The sequence below is a fragment of the Choloepus didactylus genome, chromosome 6 (genome assembly GCF_015220235.1).
Source record: "Choloepus didactylus isolate mChoDid1 chromosome 6, mChoDid1.pri, whole genome shotgun sequence".
Lineage (NCBI taxonomy): Eukaryota > Metazoa > Chordata > Mammalia > Pilosa > Megalonychidae > Choloepus > Choloepus didactylus.
In genome coordinates this window covers 86448114-86465022 of record NC_051312.1, presented here as the reverse complement: position 1 = coordinate 86465022, position 16909 = coordinate 86448114, and the positions used below count along the sequence as shown (strand labels likewise).

The 16909-nt window shown below is 49.2% G+C and overlaps 1 protein-coding gene across 1 annotated transcript in view; it reads left to right on the top strand.

Annotated features, from left to right (window-relative positions):
• The window catches only part of ARAP1 (ArfGAP with RhoGAP domain, ankyrin repeat and PH domain 1), a 74190-nt gene that overhangs the window by 25729 nt on the left and 31552 nt on the right, over positions 1-16909 (top strand). The window contains 2 exon segments of the mRNA XM_037840534.1: positions 894-1411; positions 1413-1447. Coding sequence (XP_037696462.1) covers positions 938-1411; positions 1413-1447 — 509 coding nt within the window. The 5' untranslated portion in view covers positions 894-937.

Below are 16909 nucleotides of genomic sequence, written 5' to 3'. Positions count from 1 at the left end.
GTGGCATTGCCCTTCCTCGAGGCACTCCCATCCGCCATGGCAGGGGTACCTCTTTCCCCCATCCCATCACCAGTACAACGTGTTATCAGATTTTTTGCCCTTTGCCAATCTGCTCTGTGGAAAGTAGTGAAGTTGAATTCCTTTTCATATGTTTAAGAACCATTTATGTTTGATAGTGGATGGTGGTGGTGGTAGTACAACATTGTGAATGTAACTAACCCCACTGAATTTGAAAGTGGTTAAGATGTGAAATTTTGTGTTGTATATATGTTAACACAATAAAAATTAAATCCACCCCCCCTCAAGAGGAAGGGAAAAACAGAGAACCATTTTTACTTTCCTTTCTGTGAATTTCTTTGTTCGTATTCTTTGCCTGTTTTTTTGTTGGTGGTAGGAGGGTTACTCACTCACAGGGCCAGGACCCCAGAGGGTATGTGATGCCAGGTTGACCCACCTTCTGGAGCATTCTGCTCCCTCCATGGCATGGAAGTGGTGCAAGGCTCACCCCCCCCCCCCAGCTGGGCATTCAGAGAGATCAGCAGTGGTGCCCTTCAACCCCAGCATACTCGCAAAGCCGTTGGGCCCGGTCTGCACCTGAGAACTGGGACGCCAGAGGCAATTGGGCCCCGGCTAGGCCTGTGTAGGGTGTTGGGGGTGGAGGCGTTAAAAGCGGTTTCTAGAAAAGGAGACATATGAGCTGGATGCTGGGAAGGAGACATATGAGCTGGATGCCAGGGTGGGTTTCAGGCAGAGGGAACAGCCTGTGGGTTAGAGACTTGGCAGTATCCAGCTTTACCTGGCACTGGGGGCACAGGGGAGGAAGCTCAAGGGCAGAGCTTAACCCTGTGGCATGGGAGACTGTGCCTCTGAGCCTTTGTCCCTCTCTGTTCCAGGTCTGCACAGAGCCCCTCTGGCTGGAACTCTGCTGGCGGGAGCCATGGCAGAGGCCAGGGACATTGTGCTGTCGGTGGCTGAGTGGCTGCAGGCACTGCACCTGGAGCAGTACAGCGGGCTCTTCGAGCAGCACGGGCTGCTGTGGGCCACCGAGTGCCATGGCCTCAGTGACGCCCGTCTGGTGGACATGGGCATCCTACTCCCCGGCCATCGCCGCCGCATCCTGGCGGGTCTGCTCCGTGCCCACACACCCCCAGTCCCTGCCCCCCGTCCCACCCCACGGCCTGTGCCCATGAAGCGCCACGTCTTCTACTCGCCATCTACATCTGCCACTCCACGTGAGCCGCTGCCGACCGCTGGAGAGGAAGAGAGGCTACCCACTGCACCACCCATCCCGCCCCGGCGGAGCTGCCTTCCTCCTGCCTGCTTCTCCACCCCGTCCCCACCTGCCCCAGACCCTGGGCTGCCCCCACTGCCTGCCAAGAGGCACTCGGCAGAGCTGAGTGTGCCGCCTGTGCCCCCCCCGCACGGGTCCCCACCGCCTGCTGGTGAGGTGAGTGGATGTTGGCCAGGCTGGGAGGGACACAGGGAGGGTCATGTCCCTTAGAGGGTCAGCGGGGAGTTTGAGGCCTTTGACACTGGGGTGGAGGGAACAGCACATGCAGAGCTCAGAGGTGGGAAGCCCTGAGCAGGCAGCTGATGGGGGGTATGTGGGTGAGGCTTGAGGATGGGGTTGGTGGGCCATGATTTGAAGGCGAGGCGGGGGAGCCGGGGTTTTATGCTGGGGGCAGTGGGGAGCCAGGAAGATTTTAAGCAGAGGGATTGGATGAAATCTGAATGCTGGAAAGATACCTTTGGCTGCTGGTAAGGGTTGGTGGTGGGAGGAGGCTGGGAGCCGAGTGAGCGAGCTGGGGTGCAGGCCCAGGTAAGGGGCCCCGCTCAGGCTGTGCTAACAAGACTGGGAGAAGTAGGCAGAGTGGAGTGAGGTGTTTGCACCAGAGAGGACAGGACCCAAGGGACTGCCTGGGCATGGGCGGAAAGGGAGGGGAGCCACCACGGCCTGCAGGTTTCCGTCTCCGGTGTCTGGGTGGAGAGTGGTGCCATCACTGACCTAGGGCCCCAGTGAAGAATGAATTGGGGAGGAAGTCTGGAGTCAGTTTAGGGGATCTGGGGTGCATTCTGGAGTTGGGAAGTGGCATGTGGAAACCTAGCATGGGTGTGCTTGCTGGGGGAGCAGGGGCTGCGCAGACCTGGTGTTTGTGCTCCCATTGTGCCCAGTCCTCCCCCTTCACACCACCCTTGCCACATGTCACCAGATCCCAGGACACTTCTCAGACCTCATTGAACTCCCCCTTCCTCCTCCTCAGAATGGTTTTCTCCCCTCCTTGGCTCCTGGTTTTCTTGAGTTTTCTCCTACTTCTGTGATCATTCCATTTTCATCTCCTTCACAGATGCTCTTCCTTCCTGCCATTTGCTGGGGTCCCAGCTGGGAGGGAGCATACCAGATGGGGTTAGACGTGTGTTCAGGGGCATCAAGGAGAGTTAGTGGAGCTCTTGGGCCCAATCAGGCTTCCTGGAAGAGGTAGGGAATACACAGAGGGAGGGCTCCCGGTCCATGTTACTGTTGGGTATTGTGCCAGGTGCTTTGCTAATGTGCTCTAATTCAATCCCTGCCGCAAGCCTTCCAGGAGATCTGTGTCCTGTTTTCAAGCAGGGAAACAGGCGCAGGGAAGGGAGGGGAGCACTGCTGAATCAACACCCTGGGCATGCTCAGGGAGAACCCTGAAGGACAGGCCAGGGCTGCAGTGTTTTGAGGCTTGACTGATGGAAGCACAGAAAGGGATCGTGCTTTCCCTGGGCTCGCACAGCTGGAGGCTGGCAGTAGGCCCTGCAGGAGCCCGCCTTGCTGCCCAGCTTAGAGTTTCCTGGTGCCATTTCGCCCTCTAGTGGCCATTTTCCTGCACATTTCCATAAGTTCCATTTCCTTCAATCCCACCGCTAGGGTGGATTGTGGGTGGGTGTGCGCGTGCGTGCACATGCATGTGTGTCTATGTCTGTCTGTCTCTCTATCTCTAGGAGGTGGGAATAGATGAACAGGGGAGGAGGCAGGGCCTAGTCCTTTGGGAGCTCCTGCAGCTTGAGGAGCCAAAAACCCCTGTGGGGAGAAGAGTCCTGGATTCCTACTTAGGAGGCAGGGCACCTGGTCGGGCCCAGCCAACGGTATTAGGAGCTGCCCCTCTGGGCCTGTTTCCCCATCAGGTCAATGGGTGTTGGGTGAGATGCCCCTGTGGCCCTCCATGGCCCTCTTCTTGGCACTAGCCTCTGAGGTGAGGAGACATGCACACCCTTGAGCCTGGGATACTGTTCCAACACTCTCAGAGCCTCAGTCTGAACTGCAGCCCCCTCAGCCAGCCCCTGGGGGAGGCCAGGCCCCCATGTCAGGAGTGGATGTGGAAGACCCAAAATTCATTCCATGCCAAGGTAATTTGTAGAAAGTTATTCCCCACAATTTGGGACCACTGCAGAGGGCAGAGTGGAGGGTGTCCTGGGGTCTTTGACACTTGGGCCGTGAGCATCCGCAGTCCTAGTGCACTGGGCTCTCAGGGTGTACAAAGTCTAGAGCCCAGTGGTAGAAAAGCTCCTGGCAGATGGAGTCTCACGTGTGTAACCCACCAAGTCTGGGCCCTGCAGTAAGCCCCCAGTCCTTTCCCCCAGGTCCAAGGCACACAGTGAAGACCACCTCTCTTGGCCTGCCCCCTCCCACCCCAGCAGGTGACCCAGCACAGCTTTTCCTAACAAGGCCTCCCAGCCCCTGCTCACACACCCTAGTGAGGGGACACTCACTGTCTCCCTCTTGGAGCCTCTGACACCTGATCCTGGAGTGACCAAGTGTGAACACTTCTCCCTGGTTCCAGGCCCATCACAGACTCCCCAGCAGAATTTTGGGGCTCTGTGTGTGCTATGTGTCTGCTGTGTGTGCATGTGTGTTCTCTCAGGGTAGTGACTCAGTGTGAGGGTACACTTTGCCCATTGGTGTGTGTACCCTTGTATATGAGTGCATGTGTGCATGTTCATGCAAGCTATCAGGGTAGGAGTGTGTGTGTGTATTTACGTATTCATACTGGTTCTAAGGGTGGTGATGTATAATCCTAGGATATATGAGCATTTGGGCAGTTTCAGCATTGATTTGAAGCTGTGTGTGAGTTCACCAGGGTGCACACATACTGTGCCCATGTGTACAGTGGTGTGGGGACTCCAGCAGCCTAAGTATATTCGTGAGTGTGCATGTGCTGTTTGGTGAGTGAATAGGCATGTGTTGGATGTGTGTACTGTCAGGCATGAACCAGTATGTGTACGTGTGTGTGCACATGCTGTTGAGATGGTGAGCCCATTAGAATATCACCTCCACCCAGTGTGGGATCTTTGTCTCTTTTGTTTACTATAGGGTCCTCTCCTCTCTGCCCTGGGATGAGTCCTGTCCTCTCAGAACCAGGCTCACCTTTCTGCCTGGCCTGGGAGGAGCCTGCTTTACTCCCAAAAGGTCTGCACTTCCTACCATTATTTAAGCCAGTAGGGAATTTGGTGAGGAGTCCAGAAATGCTGAGAATCTTGCCCAAAGCCACCCAGCCCAGCAGAGGGGAGCCAGCCACCTTCAGACCCCACCTTCCTGCCCGGGCCCAGTCTTTTCAACTCCAAATATCATTGACATGAGCCGGTTCAGAGTGGTCGTTTCTGATCCAGGGTCTCAAGGTCAGTCACCCCACAGAGCCCCTCCCAGCCTGCTCTGGGCCTCAGTTTCCTCCTCTGGTACCTGCATGCCTGGAGATACCTAGGGAAGAGAAAGGATTTGCCCAGAGGGGCCAGCTGGTAGCTGGAGTCACAACACAAGACCACCTGCTGTGCCTTTGACTGCCTTGCAGTCCAGCCAATCCCTGATCATCCTGAGAGCTGGTCACTTGTTGCTGGGGCAGAACTTGCTCCCTTCAGACAGCCTTTTTCACAGTCTCTCTAGGCCTCCTTATGGGGAGGGGGAGGGTAGAGGCCATCGCCAGGGCCAGCGGGGATCAGGGCTTCCTGGGCATCCAGTCTTGCCCTGTAAGGCCCAGTGAGGCTGCCCTGAGGGGTGGTGGTGGTTGTCCCATTCCAGCCCCAGTGGGTGGGTGTGGGGGCGGGGCATGGGCGGTAGGAAGGAAGTGTCTGCCCCGGGGAATTCTGGGTGACTTTTCTCTTTTTCTCTGTCAGTGTTTTCAGGAAGTGTGCTTGTTGGCAGGGGCTGCAGGGGGCGGGGAGGCGGAGAGCAGGAAGCCCGGGGAGACCAGAGCTGGATGCAGGCACACACACGTATACACAGACACACGCACTTTCCCGGACAGAGCCAGGATTATACACAGAAACCCACACACACTCGGAGAAGTGACTCACAGGCAGAGACACAAATCGCAGGCGTGCAGAGCTGCACCTGGACCCAAACACCTCCTAGAAAACACTTGCCTCCGACACACCCAGGGGACTGGGGCCTGGCTGTCTCCCGGGACCGGCCCAGGTTGGACATGGGCTTGCACGGGCTGGCACACAGCGCACGCATCGAGCCTGCCTGCCCAGAGCCTTGAGTCCGGGGGCCCAGGACCCTGCAGGCGCCTGAGGGTGAGCGAGGGGCAGCTTTGGGCTGGGTTGTCGGGCAGATGGGAGGAGGCTCCGCCTGGCTCCTTTGACCTCCAGCCTGGGTTTTCTCCATGCTCTCCTCCTTCCTTTCTTTTTTGCCCTCAGAATTTTCCCTCTTCCTTTATTTTCTCACCTTCTGTTTTTGTCCTGCCTCTTCCTTCTCTCTCCTTTCCCCCTCCTTTGTATCTCCAGGTCTTTGTGTCCCCATCAACCCTCTCTCCTGGGTCCACTGGGAACTCACAGCACCCATTTTCTGGGAGTTTTCCGATGCTCCACCGCACAGGCTGTGCCTCTGGGTCTCTGCCCTCCTCAGATCCGATGTCTGCTCCTGACTCCCGTCCCTCCTTTAGGGACTCCCTCGGGGAGATGTGGGTGGTCTTATCTCGGTTTCATGTTCAAGGGCACTTTGCTCTGGGCAGCTCCTAGCCAACCCCCACCCCCTCCCCAGTCCAGGGTCACAGAGAGGCGGGCAGAGAGCTGGGGCTTGGTTGGGGAGTGTTGGTTCCTGCCTCTCCTCCCCAGGGCTGGTGGGAGTTGGGGGGCTGGGTTGGGATGCGAGGGCTGGCCTCCCCTCTTCCAATTATAGTGATTCCCTAATGAGCTCAACAACCCTGTCTGGGGTCACTGGGGATACTGAGAGGCCACCGACCAGGACCTGCTCTTGCATCCGACACTCCCTCACCTTTTGCTCTTGACTTGTTTCTATGGAGTCCAACAGATACCTGTACCACCTCCTCCTGCTGGGTCAGTCCTGAGCGGGTCCTTTGGGAGAGGACACTCAGCACAGTCTGTGAACTCCCTGCTGCCACGGTGCTGGGAAGCTTAGAGCTGCTATGGGAGACCCAGGCCACTGCCTCCCCCTGCCCCCCATGGTTGGGCTGGCACGTGTGGAGAGCCTCATGCAGACCTGGCCATGGCAGTGCCGTGAAGGGCCCAACAGGCTGGGTGAGCTTGGAGGGAACAGTTGGGTAGACTTCCTGGAGGAAGAGGACATGTCCTGGGCCTGAGCACAGTGGAGTGATTGTGGGAATTAAATGAAGAAAAGCCCTTAGTAATGGGCTCGTAGTGGGTGCTCGGCAAGTGGGGGCTGTTGTTCCAGGGAGAAGTGCTAAGAGCTGGGGCAAGCCTTGATTGTGAAGGTGGGTGCTGCCATATGGAAGGGTGGGGAGCTGCTGGCCTTCTCCCAGGATCAGCAGGTAATGGTCATTCAGTCGTTCAATACACACGCACTGCAGCCCCCTCCATGCCAGGCCCTGTGCTGGTGGCATGGTGAGGACTTGGCCTGAGGGGGTCACAGCATGTGCAAAAGCTGAACAGCAGACTGCAGATGCCATGTTCTAACAGGTGAAGTCCCAGGCAGGGCCTTCTATGCTGTGGTCTGAACAGAACCAGGGGAGTGCTGGAAAGGCTGACCTTTGGATCTCCTGATGCAGGAAGAAGGGCAGAGGCAGGCACGGAGGAAGCAAGAAGCATTGGACTGAGGCCCAGGCCCCTGACTAGGCCAGAGCACAAATGAGGAAGTGGGCAGCTGGGAAAGTTTGCCCCTGTGGAAAGGGGAGATTGGGATAGGAGGGACATGTTCCCAGGTTGTTGTGCCTAGGCCTGGGTCCTGTGAGGCCTGTCTGATGCCTTGGGGGAAAGGTCGTGACTCCAGGAAGGGATGTGGGTCTGGATCTTTGGTCCTCTGAGGGCAGTTCAGTGAAGAAAACATTGGCAGACACAGCTATATTGAGTGATCAAAAGTATAGAGGCTGGGGAGCCCTGAGAAGGCCCCAACCCAGCCTGGGGGATCAGGGGAGGCTCACAGTGGAGGGAGGATGTTTGATTTGGAGGAGGAGGAGAAGTTGGCCAGACAGGGAAGGGTGCTCTGGGTGGAAGACACAGCATACGCAGGGACGTGGAAGTAAGCATTTGTGGAATGCAGCTCAGACAAGGGTGGTTGGAATGTGAGTGGGAACTAAGTTGCTGCTCCACTCTGCAACCCACCTGCCTTATCTTCAAGGTGAGGCCTTGTGCTTTGGCCAGAGATTGGTACACACTGAAAGATGTGAGGGGAGATCCAGCGGGCCACCCTGGAGGAGGAGCCTGTGGGGCAGGTTCCTGGTCCAGCCTGTGGGGCCTGAGCCTCCTTCAGCCATGACCAGGGTGACAGGGTTGTACTGATGACATGTGAGAGTGACTCTCCTTTGCTGAATTACCAGTGAGCCTGGAGGGAAGGCAGAGGGGAAACAGATTCAGTGTGGTGAAGTGACCTGCTCACGGTGACAAACTGATGAGTGGTTGAGCTGGGGCTCAAACCCAGGTCTGCCTGGCTCCAAAGCCCTGCCTCTTAACTAGGGTGACTGCACAGCTCAACTTGCCTGGGACAGGCCCGGTTTATGCCTGTTGTCCTGGCATAGTTTAGTTATTAACAGCACCTCTTTAACTCTCAGAAATGTTCTGGTTTATACGACTCATTGTATCTTACCCATCCTGGCTCAGGACCCTCCCCTGTTCCCCAGTCCCGTGCAGGTATGAGGTTAGCTCTTTTGTTCTCTCTCACCCAATAAAGCAAAGCTTATTAGGCTGAGGGCCCAGGCTGGGGTGGGTCAGCCCCTGTCCCCGCCCAGGAGTGCCCAATCTTGCAGAGAGTGTGGCGGGCCAGAGCAGATGGGTCCATGTGTCACTTGGACAGAGGAGAAGGGAGCTGCGGGAGAGCAGTTCCGTGAGGGTCATCTGGGAGGCTACCTGGAGGACGAGGCCCATCAAGTTGAGTTTTGAGGTACAGGTGGGCTTCCCATGGGTAGGGATGGTAGCAGAGTGCACGAGGAAGAGGAAACTGAGCAGAGGCTGGAGGTGGGACCAATGGGGTGTCCTCGGATGGAGGATGTAGCCTGGGGGTCAGCTTCCCAGCTGGGCCCCAGCTGGACTGGGGGGATTTGAAGCTGGGGCCACTCTTAGGGGGTGTAGGCACTGAGTGACCAAGACTCTGCCTGGGAGCTCTGTCCTTGGTGGGGTTACTGTCCCTTCCTCTGGGGTTTTCCTGCAGGCCATGCTTTCCCGATGCTACTTCTCCTTTCCTGGGCCTGGCTCTGACTCAGAAGGGGCCTGGTCCCCTGCAGCTTCCTGGAGGAGGTGGCTAGGGGGGCCTGGAGGCTTACGAGGGACTCCCTTGCTGCCATCTTCTTGGGACACTGTCCTCGTGGGAAGGCCCTGCTGGGAGAGGAGCCCTTGCCTCTTGTTTCCCACTCCCTTTTCTCCACAGCCACAACGGCCATCAGAGCTGTAGTTGTGTTCCCCTTAGACAGAAGCTCACTCCAGAGTGGCCTAGATCCCAAGTTCCGGTGGCTGGTGTGAACAGCTGGCAAATCCTGGCCATGGCCTCATTCACTGCTGGTAGTTAAGCTTGTGGCTGCAGTGCTGGACTGCCCGGGTTCACATCCTAGCTGTGGACCAAGGACTCATCTGGAAAGTGGGGATAATAAATCTTCCATTATAGAGCCCTTGTGATGAGGAAATGAATGAATCTGTAACATTCTTAGAAGATGACTGGGAATATGTGTATTATATGTATATTTATAACTATAAATAAGAATTAATTGATCCAGGTACTCATTCATTTATAAATCCCTGCTGAGTGCTGAGGATTCAGTACTGAATAAGATCAGTGTGGTGTGGAGCTTGCCTCGGTGAACCCGCGTGCTGGGAGACAGGCTTCAGGAAAGGAAGGCACCTCCGGCGATGATCATGACAGTAGAGCGGATGGGCTGGCGACCAGAGGTGGGCAGGTGGATGCTGCTTGGGCCCTGGGGATGAGGAGGATCAGGTGGACAGATTTTGCTCTATTGTTATCACTTGCCCCTCAGCCTGGCCCTCAGACCTGGGGGAGTTTTGGGACTCAGCCCTGCTTGGCTTGGAGGGACAGAGCCTGTCCCCCCCTCCTGGAGCACAGCCCGACTTGCCCTGACCAGACAGCTTGGGGTACCGCTCCCAGCTAATCTTGGACTGGACCCCCAAGGGCCCCTGCGTCTTGGATTCTGAAAGGCAGCAGTACAATAGATTGATTTGTCTGTCAGGAAGTCTCCAGGGACATTGCCCTTGACCGGCTGGGGCTAACTCCCAGGCATGGATTTGTCCAGGTCATGTCCTCAAGCCTGCAGTCACTTGGTCATCAGTCACTCTTTCATTTATTTCCTTTCCAATCCTAGTGGTCATCCTGTGCTCCCACCCACCTTTACATCCATCCACCTACCCTGTCATCCACCCATCCATCCACCAGTTCATCAGTTCATCAGTCCATCCATCCTTCCATCTACCCATCCATCCATTCACCCATCCATCTATCCACTCATCCACCCGTCCGTCCATTCGTTGGTCTGCCCACTCACCCACTTACCCACCCATCCAATGTACTCTCATTGCTGACTTTCTCAACCCCTGTAGAGGACTGTGTGGCAATGCAAAGTCAAATCAGATGCTGCCCTTGTAAAGGGCCTTGGTATAGTGCCCACTGGGGGCTTGTCTTAGGTTGAGCTAAACAGTCAGACTCTCAATTTACCATAGGCCACACCTGGCATCAGATTCCCATAGAATTCTAGAGGGCCGGCAGGGCAGTGTCAGGCGTCCTCTTCTGGGACTCCTCATAGCCGTCCACACTGCAGTCCATGAGCCATTCTCAGCCCAGGGGTGAGGGAATGAGACCCTGTGTGGACAGGTGTGGGAGCCTCCCTGGTCTAGAAATCTCTTGCCCCAAGAAGCCAATATTTTTTTTTTTTTCCATTTCATTCATTTTTTTTTTTTTAATCTTCATTTTATTGAGATATATTCACATACCACGCAGTCATACAAAACAAATCGTACTTTCGATTGTTTACAGTACCATTACATAATGGTACATTCATCACCTAAATCAATCCCTGGCACCTTCATTACCACACACACAAAACTAACAAGAATAATAATTAGAGTGAAAAAGAGCAATTGAAGTAAAAAAGAACACTGGGTACCTTTGTCTGTGTGTTTCCTTCCCCTACTTTTCTACACATCCATCCATAAACTAGACAAAGTGGAGTTTGGTCCTTATGGCTTTCCCAATCCCATTGTCACCCCTTATAAGCTACATTTTTATACAACTGTCTTCGAGATTCGTGGGTTCTGGGTTGTACTTTGATAGTTTCAGGTATCCACCACCAGCTACCCCAATTCTTTAGAACCTAAAAAGGGTTGTCTAAAGTGTGCATAAGAGTGCCCACCAGAGTGACCTCTCGGCTCCTTTTGGAATCTCTCTGCCACTGAAGCTTATTTCATTTCCTTTCACATCCCCCTTTTGGTCAAGAAGATGTTCTCCGTCCCACGATGCCAGGTCTACATTCCTCCCCGGGAGTCGTATTCCATGTTGCCAGGGAGATTCACTCCCCTGGGTGTCTGATCCCACGTAGGGGGGAGGGCAGTGATTTCACCTTTCAAGTTGGCTTAGCTAGAGAGACAGGGCCACATCTGAGCAACAAAGAGGCATTCGGGAGGAGGCTCTTAGGCACAACCATAGGGAGGCCTAGCCTCTCCTTTGCAGCAACCGTCTTCCCAAGGGTAAAACCTGTGGTAGAGGGCTCAACCCATCAAACCACCAGTCCCCTATGTCTGTGGTCATGTTAGCAACCATGGAGGTGGGGTAGGCGAATACCCCTGCATTCTCCGCAGGCTCCTCAAGGGGGCACTACATCTTTTTTTTTTTTCCCTTGTTTTTTTTTTTTTTAACTTTCCCTTCTTTTTTTTTTTTTTTAAAAAAATCTGAATTAAAAAAATTTAATTAGATAAAAATTTAGTAAAAACTGAGAAGTATTTCATGCAAATCATTGACCATAAATGATTTCTTCAATGATAATGCTAGAAATGTAGAGCATATTTTTCAATTTGCTAAAAATTTCTTTAACAAACAGGTATTCCTGTAAAAGAAACAGAATAAAACATGTCCTTTTTACCCAGAAGAGGATGATTTTAGATTATATTATCTATAATTAAGAAAACTCCAGTTCCCTTTGATGGCTGGGCAGTCACTAAACTATATAAATAAGCTCTAAGCTAATGAGTGCCTCACTTGTAGGCAGTGGGTTTACTACTTCCCATGGTTTTTTTTTTTTTTTTTTTTTTTTTTTTTAATCATTTTATTGAGATATATTCACATACCACGCAGTCATACAAAACAAATCGTACTTTCGATTGTTTACAGTACCATTACATAGTTGTACATTCATCACCTAAATCAATCCCTGACACCTTCATTAGCACACACACAAAAATAACAAGAATGATAATTAGAGTGAAAAAGAGCAATTGAAGTAAAAAAGAACACTGGGTACCTTTGTCTGTTTGTTTCCTTCCCCTATTTTTCTACTCATCCATCCATAAACTAGACAAAGTGGAGTGTGGTCCTTATGGCTTTCCCAATCCCATTGTCACCCCTCATAAGCTACATTTTTATACATCTGTCTTCGAGATTCATGGGTTCTGGGTTGTAGTTTGATAGTTTCAGGTATCCACCACCAGCTACCCCAATTCTTTAGAACCTAAAAAGGGTTGTCTAAAGTGTGCGTAAGAGTGCCCACCAGAGTGACCTCTCTGCTCGTTTTGGAATCTCTCTGCCACTGAAGCTTATTTCATTTCCTTTCACATCCCCCTTTTGGTCAAGAAGATGTTCTCCGTCCCACGATGCCGGGTCTACATTCCTCCCCGGGAGTCATATTCCACATTGCCAGGGAGATTCACTCCCCTGGGTGTCTGATCCCACGTAGGGGGGAGGGCAGTGATTTCACCTTTCAGTTGGCTTAGCCAGAGAGAGAGGGCCACATCTGAGCAACAAAGAGGCATTCAGGAGGAGACTCTTAGGCACAAATATAGGGAGGCCTAGCCTCTCCTTTGCAGCAACCGTCTTCCCAAGGGTAAAACTTATGGTAGAGGGCTCAACCCATCAAACCACCAGTCCCCTATGTCTGTGGTCATGTTAGCAACCACGGAGGTGGGGTAGGCAAATACCCCTGCATTCCCCACAGGCTCCTCAAGGGGGCACTACATCATTTTTTTTCCTTGTTATTCTTTCTTTCTTTTTTTTTTTTTAACTTTCCCTTCTTTTTTAAATCAACTGTATGAAAAAAAAAGTTAAAAAGAAAACAAACATACAATAAAAGAACATTTCAAAGAGACCATAACAAGGGAGTAAGAAAAAGACAACTAACCTAAGATAACTGCTTAACTTCCAACATGTTCCTACTTTACCCCAAGAAAGTTACCTAATATAGCAACATTTCTGTGAACTTGCTCCTACTATATCCATCAGAAATTAACAGACCATAGTCATTCCTGGGCATCCCCAGAACGTTAAATAGCTTATCTGTTCTTCTTGGATTATTGTTCCCCCTTCCTTAATTGCTCTCTATTGCTAGTTCCCCTACATTCTACATTATAAACCATTTGTTTTACATTTTTCAAAGTTCACATTAGTGGTAGCATATAATATTTCTCTTTTTGTGCCTGGCTTATTTTGCTCAGCATTATGTCTTCAAGGTTCATCCATGTTGTCATATGTTTCACAAGATCATTCCTTCTTACTGCCGCGTAGTATTCCATCGTGTGTATATACCACATTTTATTTATCCACTCATCTGTTGAAGGACATTTGGGTTGTTTCCATCTCTTGGCAATTGTGAATAATGCTGCTATGAACATTGGCGTGCAGATATCTGTTCGTGTCACTGCTTTCCGATCTTCTGGGTATATACCGAGAATTGCAATCGCTGGATCGAATGGTAACTCTATATCTAGTTTTCTAAGGAACTGCCAGACTGACTTCCAGAGTGGCTGAACCATTATACAGTCCCACCAACAGTGAATAAGAGTTCCAATTTCTCCACATCCCCTCCAGCATTTGTAGTTTCCTGTTTGTTTAATGGCAGCCATTCTAACCGGTGTTAGATGGTATCTCATTGTGGTCTTAATTTGCATCTCTCTAATAGCTAGTGAAGCTGAACATTTTTTCATGTGTTTCTTGGCCATTTGTATTTCCTCTTCAGAGAACTGTCTTTTCATATCTTTTGCCCATTTTATAATTGGGCCGACTGTACTGTTGTCATTGAGTTGTAGGATTTCTTTATATATGCAAGATATCAGTCTTTTGTCAGATACATGGTTTCCAAAAATTTTTTCCCATTGAGTTGGCTGCCTCTTTACCTTTTTGAGAAATTCCTTTGAGGTGCAGAAACTTCTAAGCTTGAGGAGTTCCCACTTACCTATTTTCTCTTTTGTTGCTTGTGCTTTGGGTGTAAAGTCTAGGAAGTGGCCGCCTAATACAAGGTCTTGAAGATGTTTTCCTACATTATCTTCTAGGAGTTTTATGGTACTTTCTTTTATATTGAGATCTTTGGTCCATTTTGAGTTAATTTTTGTGTAGGGGGTGAGGTAGGGGTCCTCTTTCATTCTTTTGGATATGGATATCCAACTCTCCCAGCCCCATTTGTTGAAAAGACCATTATGGCTCAGTTCAGTGACTTTGGGGGCCTTATCAAAGATCAGTCGGCCATAGATCTGAGGGTCTATCTCTGAATTCTCAATTCGATTCCATTGATCTATATGTCTATCTTTGTGCCAGTACCATGCTGTTTTGGCAAGTGTGGCTTTATAATAAGCTTCAAAGTCAGGGAGTGTAAGTCCTCCCACTTCGTTTTTCTTTTTTAGAGTGTCTTTAGCAATTCGAGGCATCTTCCCTTTCCAAATAAGTTTGATAACTAGCTTTTCCAAGTCTGCAAAGTAGGTTGTTGGAATTTTGATTGGGATTGCATTGAATCTGTAGATGAGTTTGGGTAGAATTGACATCTTAATGACATTTAGCCTTCCTATCCATGAACATGGAATATTTTTCCATCTTTTAAGGTCCCCTTCTATTTCTTTTAGTAGAGTTATGTAGTTTTCTTTGTATAGGTCTTTTACATCTTTGGTTAAGTTTATTCCTAGGTACTTGATTTTTTTAGTTGCTATTGAAAATGGTATCTTTTTCTTGAGTGTCTCTTCAGTTTGTTCATTTCTAGCATATAGAAACATTACTGACTTATGTGCATTAACCTTGTATCCCGCTACTTTGCTAAATTTGTTTATTAGCTCTAGTAGCTGTATCGTCGATTTCTCAGGGTTTTCTAGATATAAGATCATATCATCTGCAAACAATGACAGTTTTACTTCTTCTTTTCCAATTTGGATGCTTTTTATTTCTTTGTCTTGCCGGATTGCCCTGGCTAGCACTTCCAGCACAATGCTGAATAACAGTGGTGACAGCGGGCATCCTTGTCTTGTTCCTGATCTTAGAGGGAAGGCTTTCAGTCTCTCACCATTGAGTACTATGCTGGCTGTGGGTTTTTCATATATGCTCTTTATCATGTTGAGGAAGTTTCCTTCAATTCCTACCTTTTGAAGTGTTTTTATCAAAAAGGGATGTTGGATTTTGTCGAATGCTTTTTCAGCATCTATTGAGATGATCAATTGATTTTTCCCTTTTGACTTGTTAATGTGTTGTAATACATTGATTGATTTTCTTATGTTGAACCATCCTTGCATGCCTGGAATGAACCCCACTTGGTCATGGTGTATGATTTTTTTAATGTGTCTTTGGATTCGATTTGCAAGTATTTTGTTGAGGATTTTTGCATCTATATTCATTAGGGAGATAGGCCGGTAGTTTTCCTTTTTTGTAGCATCTTTGCCTGGTTTTGGTATTAGATTGATGTTAGCTTCATAAAATGAGTTAGGTAGTGTTCCATTTTCTTCAGTGTTTTGAAAGAGTTTGAGTATGTTGTCAGTTCTTTCTGGAAAGTTTGGTAGAATTCCCCTGTGAAGCCATCTGGCCCTGGGCATTTATTTGTGGGAAGATTTTTGATGACTGATTGGATCTCTTTGCTTGTGATGGGTTGGTTGAGGTCTTCTATTTCTTCTCTGGTCAGTCTAGGTTGTTCATATGTTTCCAAGAAATTGTCCATTTCCTCTACATTATCCAGTTTGTTGCCATACAGTTGTTCATAGTATCCTCTTATAATTTTTTAAATTTCTTCAGGATCTGCAGTTATGTCACCTTTTTCATTCATTATTTTGTTTATATGGGTCTTCTCTCTTTTTGATTTTGTCAGTCTAGCTAGGGACTTGTCAATCTTGTTGATCTTCTCAAAGAACCAACTTTTGGTGATATTTATCCTCTCTATTGTTTTTTTGTTCTCTATGTCATTTATTTCTGCTTTCATCCTTGTTATTTCTTTTCTTGTACTTGGTTTAGGATTGGTTTGCTGTTCATTTTCTAGCTTCTTCAGTTGATCCATTAGTTCTCTGATTTTGGCTCTTTCTTCCTTTTTAATATATGCATTTAGTGCTATAAATTTCCCCCTCAGCACTGCTTTTGCTGCATCCCATAGGTTTTGGTATGTTGTGTTCTCATTTTCATTCGTCTGTATATATTTAGCAATTTCTCTTGCTATTTCTTCTTTAACCCACTGATTGTTTAGGAGTGTGTTGTTTAACCTCCAGGTATTTGTGAATTTTCTAAGTCTCTGATGGTTATTGACTTCTAATTGTATTCCATTGTGGTCAGAGAATGTGCTTTGAATAATTTCAATCTTTTTAAATTTATTGAGGCTTGTTTTATGTCCCAGCATATGATCTATTCTGGAGAAAGTTCCATGAGCACTAGAAAAGTATGTGTATCCTGGTGATTTGGGATGTAATGTCCTATATATGTCTGTTAAATCTAATTCATTTATCAGATTGTTTAGGTTTTCAGTTTCCTTATTGGTCTTCTGTCTGGTTGATCTATCTATAGGAGAGAGTGATGTGTTGAAGTCTCCCACAATTATTGTGGAAACATCAATTGCTTCCTTTAGTTTTGCCAGTGTTTCTCTCATGTATTTTGTGGCACCTTGGTTGGGTGCATAGACATTTACGATTGTTATTTCTTCTTGCTGAATTGCCCCTTTTATTAGTACGTAGTGGCCTTCTTTGTCTCTCAAAACATCCCTGCATTTGAAGTCTATTTTATCTGAGATTAATATTGCTACACCTGCTTTCTTTTGGCTGTAGCTTGCATGAAATATTTTTTTCCATCCTTTCACTTTCAGTTTCTTTGTGTCCCTGTGTGTAAGATGAGTCTCTTGTATGCAACATATTGATGGTTCATTTTTTTTGATCCATTCTGCGAATCTATATCTTTTAATTGGGGAGTTTAATCCATTTACATTCAACGTTATAACCGTAAAGGCATTTCTTGAATCAGCCATCTTATCCTTTGGTTTATGTTTGCCATATTTTTCCCCTCTGTCTATTAATATCCTTTATTGTACCCATACCGAAT